This window comes from Rhinopithecus roxellana, chromosome 7, assembly GCF_007565055.1.
Source record: "Rhinopithecus roxellana isolate Shanxi Qingling chromosome 7, ASM756505v1, whole genome shotgun sequence".
Taxonomy (NCBI): Eukaryota; Metazoa; Chordata; class Mammalia; order Primates; family Cercopithecidae; genus Rhinopithecus; species Rhinopithecus roxellana.
In genome coordinates this window covers 130,862,013-130,872,887 of record NC_044555.1, presented here as the reverse complement: position 1 = coordinate 130,872,887, position 10,875 = coordinate 130,862,013, and the positions used below count along the sequence as shown (strand labels likewise).

General features: G+C 41.4%; 1 protein-coding gene across 2 annotated transcripts; it reads left to right on the top strand.

The window, feature by feature from the left end:
• The first annotated feature begins 283 nt into the window (after positions 1–283).
• On the top strand, positions 284–10,287 carry LOC104662464 (cancer/testis antigen family 45 member A10-like). 2 transcript variants are annotated; one of them, XM_030934043.1, is made up of 5 exons: positions 284–519; positions 5,903–6,077; positions 8,073–8,321; positions 8,704–8,797; positions 10,017–10,287. In XM_030934043.1, exons 2-5 carry the CDS (start codon positions 5,909–5,911, stop codon positions 10,114–10,116), a joined length of 612 nt encoding a protein of 203 aa, XP_030789903.1. In that variant the 5' UTR covers positions 284–519; positions 5,903–5,908; the 3' UTR covers positions 10,117–10,287. The 2 variants fall into 2 exon arrangements, with proteins under 2 accessions (XP_030789903.1, XP_030789904.1); XM_030934044.1 differs by having other exon boundaries at positions 290–364.
• Positions 10,288–10,875: the final 588 nt, after the last annotated feature.

Below are 10,875 nucleotides of genomic sequence, written 5' to 3'. Positions count from 1 at the left end.
TCTTTTCTTTTCTTTCTCTCTCTCTCTCTCTCTTTGTTTCTTTCTCTTTCTTTTTTTGATTGGTTGGTTGCTTTGTAGAGCCGGGGACTCATTATGTTACCCAGGCGATTTCATCCCGCTGTGTGAGAAGGTTCTGTGTTCCTCTGCTTATGTTGCTGTGCAGTTGTTACTAAAGGTCGCCTGTAGAAGGCGACAGAGTCAGCGAAGGAGAAGGCTGCATTTCCTGGTTCTCTGGGGCACGAGGCTTCTCCTCAGGACCCTGGTGCCCCCAACAGGTTCCCAATGTTCGGCTGGGGCAGGCACGCTGTGGCTGGCTATTTCCCTTCCTTCCATCCTCCTTGGGCCAAACGGATCGCTGCTTCTGGTGAGACGCCTCCCCATGCACATCACTCCCAGGTGCCCTAGGGGGCACATTTCCCACAACTCCCAGAGGGCAGGTTTCTATAAAGTGCCACCAGTAGGGAGGCGCCATAGTTTCACTGCCATTTTGTGAGGTGCCGACGTCTCTCTTCCAGCAAGGTCAGGACTTCAGGACTATGAGTGGGCAGTTTTTCCCTGGATACTTTTAATTTCATCCCGGAAAGTGTCCTTTTTCCTTGGAAAGCATCTTTTCTGTGGTGTTCTCTGACCGGTGTGTGGTAGGGCTCCCTTGGGGAAGTGGCTCCGCTCTGGGAACACCGCCATGGGAGCCTGTGTTAGCCATGGGGGAGCGTTTTCCGTGGGCACCCGGTCTCGGCTATGTTGTTGGGCTGGGGGCTTTTCTTGTGGGCTCCCTCTCGGTGATGCTAGGGACTTTTCCTACTGAAATGACCTGAGTCCGGGGATGGGGGGCATACCTTGGTTGCCTGTGTCGGCCTTGGGTGCCCTGGCGTTTCTTTCCCGCTCAGTTGCCGTCTTGAGGGGGCATTCTGCCTTGGGGACCCTGTCTGTGCTCATGGAACGTGGTGGGGGTGGCTGTGCCCCAGACGCATGATCGCAGCCTTGTGGGGTCACTGTTGGGGGCTTTATCTCGACCCCCGAGGGACTCTTCCTTGGGTGCTGATGTCGGCCGTGGGGCGCATTTGTCCTTGGATGTTGCTCGCTCTCAGGTAGAATGTGTTAGCTTTTACCTGGTTCTGCTTTTCCCTGATGTAGACGTTTACTGTATGCTTTCTCTTGGTGCTAGGTTTCTAAAATTATTATCTGTGGGTGCTCTCTCCTGGTGCCGCAGGGGAATGGGGTGCTGTTCCTTGGATTCTCTAAGCCCATGGAGAGACTCAGGGAGCTCTGTGTCAGCCATGAAGGAGGTCATGTGACCTTGAGAACGCTGTTCTGCCCAGGGTTGGGGTGCTTTTCCTCGGTCGGTTGATCTCAATTCTGAAGGAACTCTTCGCGGGGATTCTATCTGACCTTTCAGCCACAGCCTCAGGTGTCTGTGCAGGAATGGGGGTCCAGAAATATTCGAAGGTTCCAGCTGTGCCACATTGGAAAACTCGCAATACAGTTAGTCTTTCATTCCAGCCAGTCTGATGGGGGTGCAGTGATCTCACCTTATGTCTACACTTGCATTTCTCTGCTGATTAATGAGATCGAGCACCTTTTTTTTTTTTTTTTTTTTTTTTTTGAGACGGAGTCTCGCTCTATCACCCAGGCTGGAGTGCAGTGGCCAGATCTCAGCTCACTGCAAGCTCCGCCTCCCGGGTTTACGCCATTCTCCTGCCTCAGCCTCCCGAGTAGCTGGGACTACAGGCGCCCGCCACCTCGCCCGGCTAGTTTTTTTTTTTTTTTTTTGTATTTTTTTAGTAGAGACAGGGTTTCAAGGTGTTAGCCAGGATGGTCTCGATCTCCTGACCTCGTGATCCACCCGTCTCGGCCTCCCAAAGTGCTGGGATTACAGGCTTGAGCCACCACGCCCGGCCGATCGAGCACCTTTTTGAAAATTGTTTTTATGTATTGATTTTTGTTTGTCTTTTGAGATGGGGTCTCCGTCTGTCGCCCAGGCTGGCTTGCAGTGCCACCACACCCAGCTATTTATCGTTTTATGTTTTTTTTTTTTTTTTGGTTGTTTTGCACCATTTTATGTGTTTATTGGTCATTTAACTTTGTCTTTTATGAAGTTCCTTTTCAGGTATTTTCCCCCAGCTTTTACTAAGATGTTTGCATTTCAAAAATGGATTTGTAGTTTCCATATATTCTGTATTTGAGTTATACACCCATGCACACAGGCATATATGTACATATATAAAAATACATATACAATTTTAGTATCTTCTATAAATCTTTTTTGCTTTTACACGATCTCAATGTGTTTTAGATGAACAGATTCTCTTAATTTTATTAATCAGTGTATTATTTATGGCTCTTGCTTTTTATTATTTTAAGAAACATCTTTGCCTCACCCAATGCCATTATGACAATTTTTTTTTTATTATTATTATACTTTAAGTTCTGGGACACATGTGCAGAATGTGCAGGTTTGTTACATAAGTAGACACGTGCCATGGTGGTTTGCTGCACCCATCGACCTGTCAGCTACATTAGGTATTTCTCTAATGCTTTCCCTCCCCTAGCCCCCCAACCCCTGACAGGCCCTGCTGTGTGATGTTTTCCTCCCAGCGTCCATGTGTTCTCATTGTTCAACTCCCACTTATGAGTGAGAACACGTGGTGTTTGGTTTTCTGTTCCTGTGTTAGCTTGCTGACACTGGTACCTTCAAAGGACATGAACTCATTCTTTTTCATGGCTGCAGAGTATTCCGTGGTGTATATGTACCACATTATCTTTATCCAGTCTATCATTGATGGGCATTTGGGTTGGTTCCAAGTCTCTGCTGCTGTGAATAGTGCTATAATAAACATACGTGTGCGTGTGTCTTTATAGTGGAATGATTTAAAATCCTTTGGGTGCATACCTAGTGATGAGATTGCTGGGTCAGATGGTATTTCTGGTTCTAGATCCTTTGGGAATCACCACGCTGTCTTCCACAATGGTTAAACTCATTTACACTCATGATGATAATATTCTAAGTTTTCTTCTAGATCTCCCAATCATCTGAAATAAATTCTCATGGAATGGAGTAAAGTCAGAGACCAGATATATTTGATGTGATTATTAGCCATTTGAGTATGACTCTTATGAAGTGCATATTCAGCTTTTCCTCCCAAATTTTATTGGGATGTTTGTTTTTTAGAAATTGATTTGTAGTTCTGGATATATTCTGGATTCCACTCATTTGTTGCCAGATATATATGTATATGTGTGTGTAATTAATATATATTTTTATATATAGCCTATACCATATAATACATAATATATAATCTATAAACATGCTTTGTTTTCAGTATCTTAATAGTGTCTTTGAGGAATGGAAGTTTTCCATTTAATTATGTCTAATTAAAGAATTCATTCTTTATGGTTAGTGCTTGTTTATCCTCACTAAAAACATCTTTGCCTATTCTATAGTTGTGAAGACAATATCTTAAGTGCTTACTAGATTGTCTATCCATCTTTAACAAAGTTCTGTGGAGTGGGAAGAGGTAAGAGCCAAGGTTTGTATTTTCCCTGCATTTATCAAGTGCATTTATGAAAAGCACTGTCCTTTCCACATTGATTTACAGCTCTTCTGTATTTTGTATTGCCAGATTTTTTCTGGCCTCTGTGTCCTCTTCCCTTTGTGTATTTGCCTGTCATTGCTCTGATACCGTACTGTTTTAATTACTCTATCTTTATGGTAAATTTCATACATAGTAGTGCATTTCTACTAACTCAGTTCTTTTTGTTGTTGTTTGTTTGTTTGTTTGAGACAGAGTCCCGCTCTGTCGCCCAGGCTGGAGTACAGTGGCGTGATCTCGGCTCACTGCAAGCTTTGCCTCCTGTGTTCACGCCGTTCTCCTGCCTCAGCCTCCTAAGTAGCTGGGACTAGAGGTGCCCGCCACCATGTCCAAGTAATTTTTTGTATTTTCAGTGGAGATGGGGTTTCACCATGTTAGCCAGGATCTCCTGACCTTGTGATCTGCCCGCCTCAGCCTCCCAAAGTGCTGGGATTACAGGCATGAGCCACTGCACCTAGCCAGTTCTTTTTCTTAAAAAAACTTTGTCTTTTCCTTGACTTAAAAAAACTTGACTTTTCCAAATCTTTAATTTCCATGTACTTAAAAAATGATCTGCTTGTCAATTTCCAGAAAAACTTTTGTTAACATAGTGGAATTTTAAATATGATTGCTATGATCATTCTGAGAGACTTGACAATAATGTATCTTAATAATGTCTTCCGGCCAGGGGCGGTGGCTCACGCCTGTAATCCCAACACTTTGGGAGGCCGAGTCAAATGGATCACTTGAGGTCAGGAGTTCGAGACCAGTACGGCTAACATAGCGAAACCTCGTCTGTACTAAAAATACAAAAATTAGCCAGGCGTCATGGCAGGCGCCTGTAATCTCAGCTACTTGGGAGGCTGAAGCAGGAGAATCGCTTGAACCCAGGAGGTAGAGTTTGCAGTGAGCAGAGACGGTGCCATTCCACTCTAGCCTGGGCGACAGAGTGAGGCTCCATCTCAAAAAAAAAAAAAAAAAAAAAAAGTCTTCCAATGCATGGAAAGAATATTTTTCTTCATCTACTGCAGTCTTGAATTTCTCTGAGTGATGTTTTATAATTTTTGTGTAGTACTCTAGCACATCTGGGTTAGATTTATTCCTAAATATTTGATGGTTTTGGTACTGTTTTTAATGACATTTGAAATCTCATATTCTAATTTTTTGTTGCTATTAATTATATGGAAATGCAGTTGGTTTTTATTCTATCTAGTAAGTTGACTAAATTTGCTTATTAAACATAATGATTTTATTCTTCTGCATTTTCTATGTACAGAACAATGTCATCTGTGAATATTGACAATTTTATTTCTTTCCAAATTTTAAACCTATTATATTTTCCTGATGCTACTGCTCTTTTAGAACCTCCAGTAAATTGTGAATGGATAGTGGACATCTTTGTCTTGTTTTTAAACTCAGGGAGAAAATACTGATACGTCACTACGAAGTATCGCATTTACTATTTTTTTGTACATATGCTAACCAGAATAGGAAAGTTGCCCTTTTTTCTAAGTTGGTGATAGTTTATCACGAATGGACTTTAACCATTGACCCATGTATGAAAATGATCATGTGGTGTTTCCCTGTTTTTGTTGTCGTTGTTGTTAGTGTGGTGCATTACATTTATTGATTTTCAAATGTTAAATCATTATGTTGTCTTTCTGCAATATACTCCACCTTGGCTGATGTATGTCTTTTTTAAGTACTATTGCATTTTATTTGCTCATCTTTAATTTGGAATTTGTGTGTCTGAGTTCAGGGGTGATCTTGGCTTGTACTTTTGCCTTGATCTTGTAGTTTTTCTTTCTTCTAAAGTCCTTGTCAGATGTTGTTATCAGTTTTTTATCAGTCTTCTAATAAGAGTTCCTAATACGGGTTACTACAGATTGGTTTATGCATCTATTTGAATATATATGATGTATAATATAATGTATAATATATATAATTTAAAACATAATGTATAGTAAGGGTTAATACAGATTGCTTTATACATCTATTTTTCCTAATAAGGGTTAATACAGATTGGCTTACACATCTTCAAATAGGTAATAATATTTTCATCTGTTTTTGTTTGATGACAGCTGCTTATTCCGCAAGCATTCTGACTGATTTGGTTATACCATCTTTCTTCTTTTTTTACTTAGTGTACATTAAAATTAGTTTTCTTTTCCTGAGAACAGAGTGTTTGTTGAGACTTGGTAAATCTTGGCTCATGATTAAAAGTGAAATTAATGATTCAAAGTCTTGGTTGTATACACATATGAAGACAGTTTGCCATTTTGTGATTGTTAGATTTTTGTCATGAATGGAATATGTTCATTGATGTTTTTCAGGAAACAATGACCGATAAAACAGAGAAGGTGGCTGTAGATCCTGAACCCGTGTTTAAACGTCCCAGGGAATGTGACAGTCCTTCATATCAGAAAAGGCAGAGGATGGCCCTGTTGGCAAGGAAACAAGGAGCAGGAGACAGCCTTACTGCAGGCTCTGCCATGTCCAAAGAAAAGAGTAAGTAAGCCTGTCCTCACCTCCTCTTCATGCTGTATCCAGTGCAGTCGGCCTCCTGCCTTATCCCCTCCAGAGAAACTGTCCTTGACAAGGTCAACAGTTTTGGCTGACATTGCCATTAAATTCTCAGCAGCATTTGACAGTTGTTCACTCGCTTCTTTATGAAAACCTTCTAGGATTTCCATTTTCCACAATCTTTTTTTTTTTTTTTTTTTTTTTTTTTTTTTTTTTTTTTTTTTTTTTTTTTAATTTCTTGTCCTTATTGGTGAATCCCTATCATTTTTTTTCTTGAGATGGAGTTTTGCTCTTCCCAGTCAGACTGGAGTCCAGTGGTGCGATCTTGGCTCACTGAAATCTCAGTTTCCTGGATTCAAGTAATTCTCCTGCCGCAGCCTCCCAAGTAGCTGGGATTACAAGCACCAGCCACCACACCCAGTTAAGTTTTGTAATTTTAGTAGAGACGGGGTTTTGTCATGTTGGCCAGGCTGGTCTCGAACTCCTCTCCTCAGGTGATCCACCCACCTCAGCCTCCCAAAGTGCTGGGATTACAGGCACGAGCCACCGCCCCCGACCCCATCATTCTTTTTTTTCTACCTTTCTTTTTCCTCTCTTCTCTAAATACTGTAAAAATTTTCTGAACCCCGACATCTCTCTCTCCTTCTATTCCACTCTGCCATGATCAATCACTGAGCTCCTGTGATACCTCCACGTTTCCCATTACTGTCCCCATCTAACTCATACACTCTAACCCTACAGCCAGTTCATCATGCTGGTATGTAAATCACATCATGCCATGTCACTCCTGAACATCCATCCTCAACTCTCCTAAGCACTGAGAACTGACTGTGAACCAGCTTTTGTCTGCAAGGTTCTGCATGGCCTGGCCTCTGTCACCCTCTCCTAACACGGGCCCATCATCTCCTAACATGGGCCCATCATCTCCTGACTCTCTCTGCTTCTGTCCTTCAGCCCATAGTACTCAGTCCATCCCCACTCCAGTCCATACCCTTGGCCTCCCAGCAACCTGGAACTCCCCCTCTGCCTCTGTGCAGGCAGCTCTGCTTCTTCCTTCAAGCACTGCCTAAGGGTACCTCCACAGAAGGCTCTGCACAACCAGTGGCAACTCCTGGCGCTCCCTCTGCTGCTGTTGCCCACAGGCCTGTGGACTGCTTCCCTACCACCAGCCCAATGCTGTTTGTTCCATTTGCTTATTGTGCTTGTACTGTCTGACTGCCCCATGAAGATGTGAGCTCCACAAGGGCAGGGAACGTTGTTCTCTAGGCTATTTACTGCTGATCCCCAGCTACTAGCATGCTGCCTGCCACAGATGATGAATAAATGAGAGGTGTCAGACCTGGAGTGAAAAGAAAGTCATTTTCTGGGACAGAAAGGAAGGATGAGGAAAATCATACACTAAAAGGGATTTTTGGTGATGGAGTGCATATAGCACTTTCAGCAGTAATGGCCGCCTCTATTTTCTTGGAATATATTTAATGTAGAGAGGAGGCTGCTTGTGGTATATCCAAGTTGTCTGGCTTCCAGCTCAGTAAAGCATGTCAGTTGTAAGTGAATTTGAGAAATCACGATATCAAGTGAGACTTGCTGCTTTCAACTTGTAAAGCATAACAAACTGAAACTATCCCATGAGTACCAGGGATCTGTGAATGTTGCTTTAGAGTTGTACTGTCTTACTTGGTTTCCATATCTATTCATAGGGCCAGAAAATAAGAGGTGGTTTTATTGTATTATGTGTCCTGGCCTCAGTTCATCAGGTCTGGGATTTCCCCCTGGTATATCTTTCCATTTATGAAATAAATAATTCCCTAGAAACTGAGTAGTATATAAATGTACCCAGAGGAGGGATGAAACACACATTTCTCACAGCTCAACTTCTCAGTTTGGTTTCCAGATCTGTCATTCATGATATCTATGTGGAGGGGAAAGAAAGTGGTCAAACTCCAACTGATGGCTTTTTGTCAAAATCTGTTTCACCAGAGTTTAAGACAGGACATGGTGTTCTACCCAGCCAGTTGGATTCTCAGATTGATGACTTCACTGGTTTCAACAAAGATGGGCTGATGCAGAAACCTGGTAGCAATGCACCTGTGGGAGGAATCATTACCAGCAATTTCTCTGAAGATGACCTAAAATGCAGAGAAATATTCCCTTTTCCCAAAAGCCAAGAAGAAATTAATGCTGATATAAAATGTCAATTAGTGAAGGAAATCCGAAGCATTGGACGAAGTAAGTAGTATGAGAATGTCTGTTTTATAAAACTATAGGAAGTCTCTCTTTCTATGATTCAGAAGATATCCATGTTACCTGTTGAGACTCATTCTTTGCCAGAGTTGAGTTTGCCCATAGTTTATGGTGGTTCCTCTTTTCTTTGACTAAAGCATAGTACACCTTTTGCTTTTCTTTTCTTACTTGGTTATGGTTAAAAGAGTTCCATTCGTACGTATGTGCAGGTGTCTTTTTTATTATTTAGTTTTTGTATGTGAGGGTATCTTGATTTAAGCATTTAAAACATTTTAGCCTATGAAGCATGATTGCTGAGATATAGATTCACTTCTATTCTTCTTTATATTTGATAATACTGAAGGTTTTTTTTTTTAAACATCTTCAGAATACGAAAGGATCTTCAAATTGCTTAAAGGAGTGCAAGGACCTATAGAAGTCAAGAAAGTATTTTTTGAATCCATCATCAAGGAAGCAGCAAGGTGGGTAGAAATAGGAACTGTCCAATTTCTTTAAGCACTTGGACTCAATAGAGTACTGGGGGTGAGTGTGGGGGAACAGCCCCTGCCTTGAGTTTCTCATACCCTGGTCCTCACTCATAGTTACGGCTGTCTCCATAGTTACTTAGGCTAATGTTATCTGAATCTAACTCATTCTTCGAAGACTATGGAGACTTCCATTCTCACCATAGTCTGAGGTGCGCATTGTCCCTCGATTGACACTCTTTGTATTTGCTAGACTACCTCTTTTTTAAAAATGTGTGTAGGTACATAGCAGATGCATATATTTCTGGGGTATGTGAGATATTGTGATACAGACAACAATGTGTAATAATTACATCAAGGTAAATGGGATATCTATCACCTCAAGCTTTTATCCTTTGTGTTACGGTCAATCCAATTATACTCTTCATTATTTTTAAATGTACAGTTAAATTATTACCGACAATAGTCACCCTGTTGGGCTATGAAATACTACATCTTATTTATTCTATTTTTCTACCTACTAATCATCCCCACTTCCCACACCGTCCACCCCCACTAACCTTCCCAGCCTCTGGTAACCATCATTCTGCTCTCTATCTCCATTAGTTCAGTTGTTTTACATTTTTGCTCCCACAAATAAGTGAGAACATATGAAGTTTGTCTTTCTGTGCCTGGCTTATTTCACTTAACATAACGACCTTTGGTCCATCCATGTCGTTGCAAATGACTAAATCTCATCCTTTTTTTATGCCTGAAGAATACTCTATGGTGTATGTGTACCATATTTTCTTTATCCATTCATCTGTTAGTGGACACTTAGGTTGCTTCCAAATGTTGGCTACTGTGAATGGTGCTGCAACAAACATGGGAGTGCAGATATCTCTTCAGTACCCTGACTTCCTTTCTCTTGGGTATATACCCAGCAGTGGGATTGCTGGATCATATGATAGCTTCATTTTTAGTTTTTTGAGCAACCTCCGTACTGTTCTTCATAGTTGTTGTAGTAACTTATATTCCCACCAACAGTGGGTGAAGGCTCCCTTTTCTCCACACCCTCACCAGCATTTGTTATTGCCAACTAGACTACCTCTTACCGTGCAGATACATTTCTGTTTCCATGCTGACTGTTACTTCATTTTTGTATCCTTCAAAATGCTTCCTACAGCATAGGTTCTTCGGCTATCTTTTGGTTAATGACATGTCTCTTTCTTTTCAGATGTATGAGCCGAGACTTCGTTCAGCTCCTTGAGAAGAAACTGGAACATATGATTTGGGAGTGCTTGTCCATGGAGGATTATGACAACCCAAATGCATAATCTCATTAATGATTGAGGAGAGAAAAGGATCAGATTGCTGTTTTCTACAATGGAGCAGGATATTGCTGAGGTCTCCTGGCATATGTTACTGAATCAAATGGCCTTCCAGAGGCTAAGAAATTTCTGTTAGTAAAAGTTGTTCTTTTTCCCTAAGCATTTCATTTGAAAGAATAACTTGTTTTTTGGTTGTTTTGTATTCCCACCTATGCTGGTAGATGTTATTAACCCATTAGGTAAATACTATTACATTCGTGGTTTCTGCAGCAGCTCACATTGTTGTAGCTGGTATTTATAATTGCCTTCTTTCACTACCCATTTCGCATTCCCTTTGCCCTGAGATAGCATGTCAGTTGGTCATGGTGCTTGGCCTGGCAGGATGACTCAAACCTTCATCAAACCTTCATTATGGAAGAGTCTGAACCATTAGATATCCTGTCTTGATGGGGTTGCTGTAATTTTCCATTAACTCTAATTGCAAACATGGGAGGACTAAGAAGCTCTCTAGACATATCAGACTTACTCTTCCTTAGCCCTTAGTGTAGTAGAAACCTAATCTCTTTTTTTTTCGGTTTCCATCACCCGAGCGAGTAGTGGACTCCCTACTTTGTCTCTTGGTTGAAAGGAATGAAGAGTTCAAAGTGGTCAGCTGGCAGACACAATTTTCATTTCAATGGAATCAATTTTGGTTCCCCTGTTGAAAAAAAGGTCTCAATTTGTAACTAAGACCTCTAGTTCAACAGAGCCAAAATTTGGTTACTT

Bases quoted from the DNA above. Each gene is read 5' to 3' on its own strand.
- LOC104662464 (XM_030934043.1), top strand. From the start codon at position 5,909: ATGACCGATAAAACAGAGAAGGTGGCTGTAGATCCTGAACCCGTGTTT. The intron at 8,322-8,703 runs GTAAGTAGTATG...AAACATCTTCAG, and splicing joins AATCCGAAGCATTGGACGAA to AATACGAAAGGATCTTCAAA. The intron at 8,798-10,016 runs GTGGGTAGAAAT...CTTTCTTTTCAG, and splicing joins ATCATCAAGGAAGCAGCAAG to ATGTATGAGCCGAGACTTCG.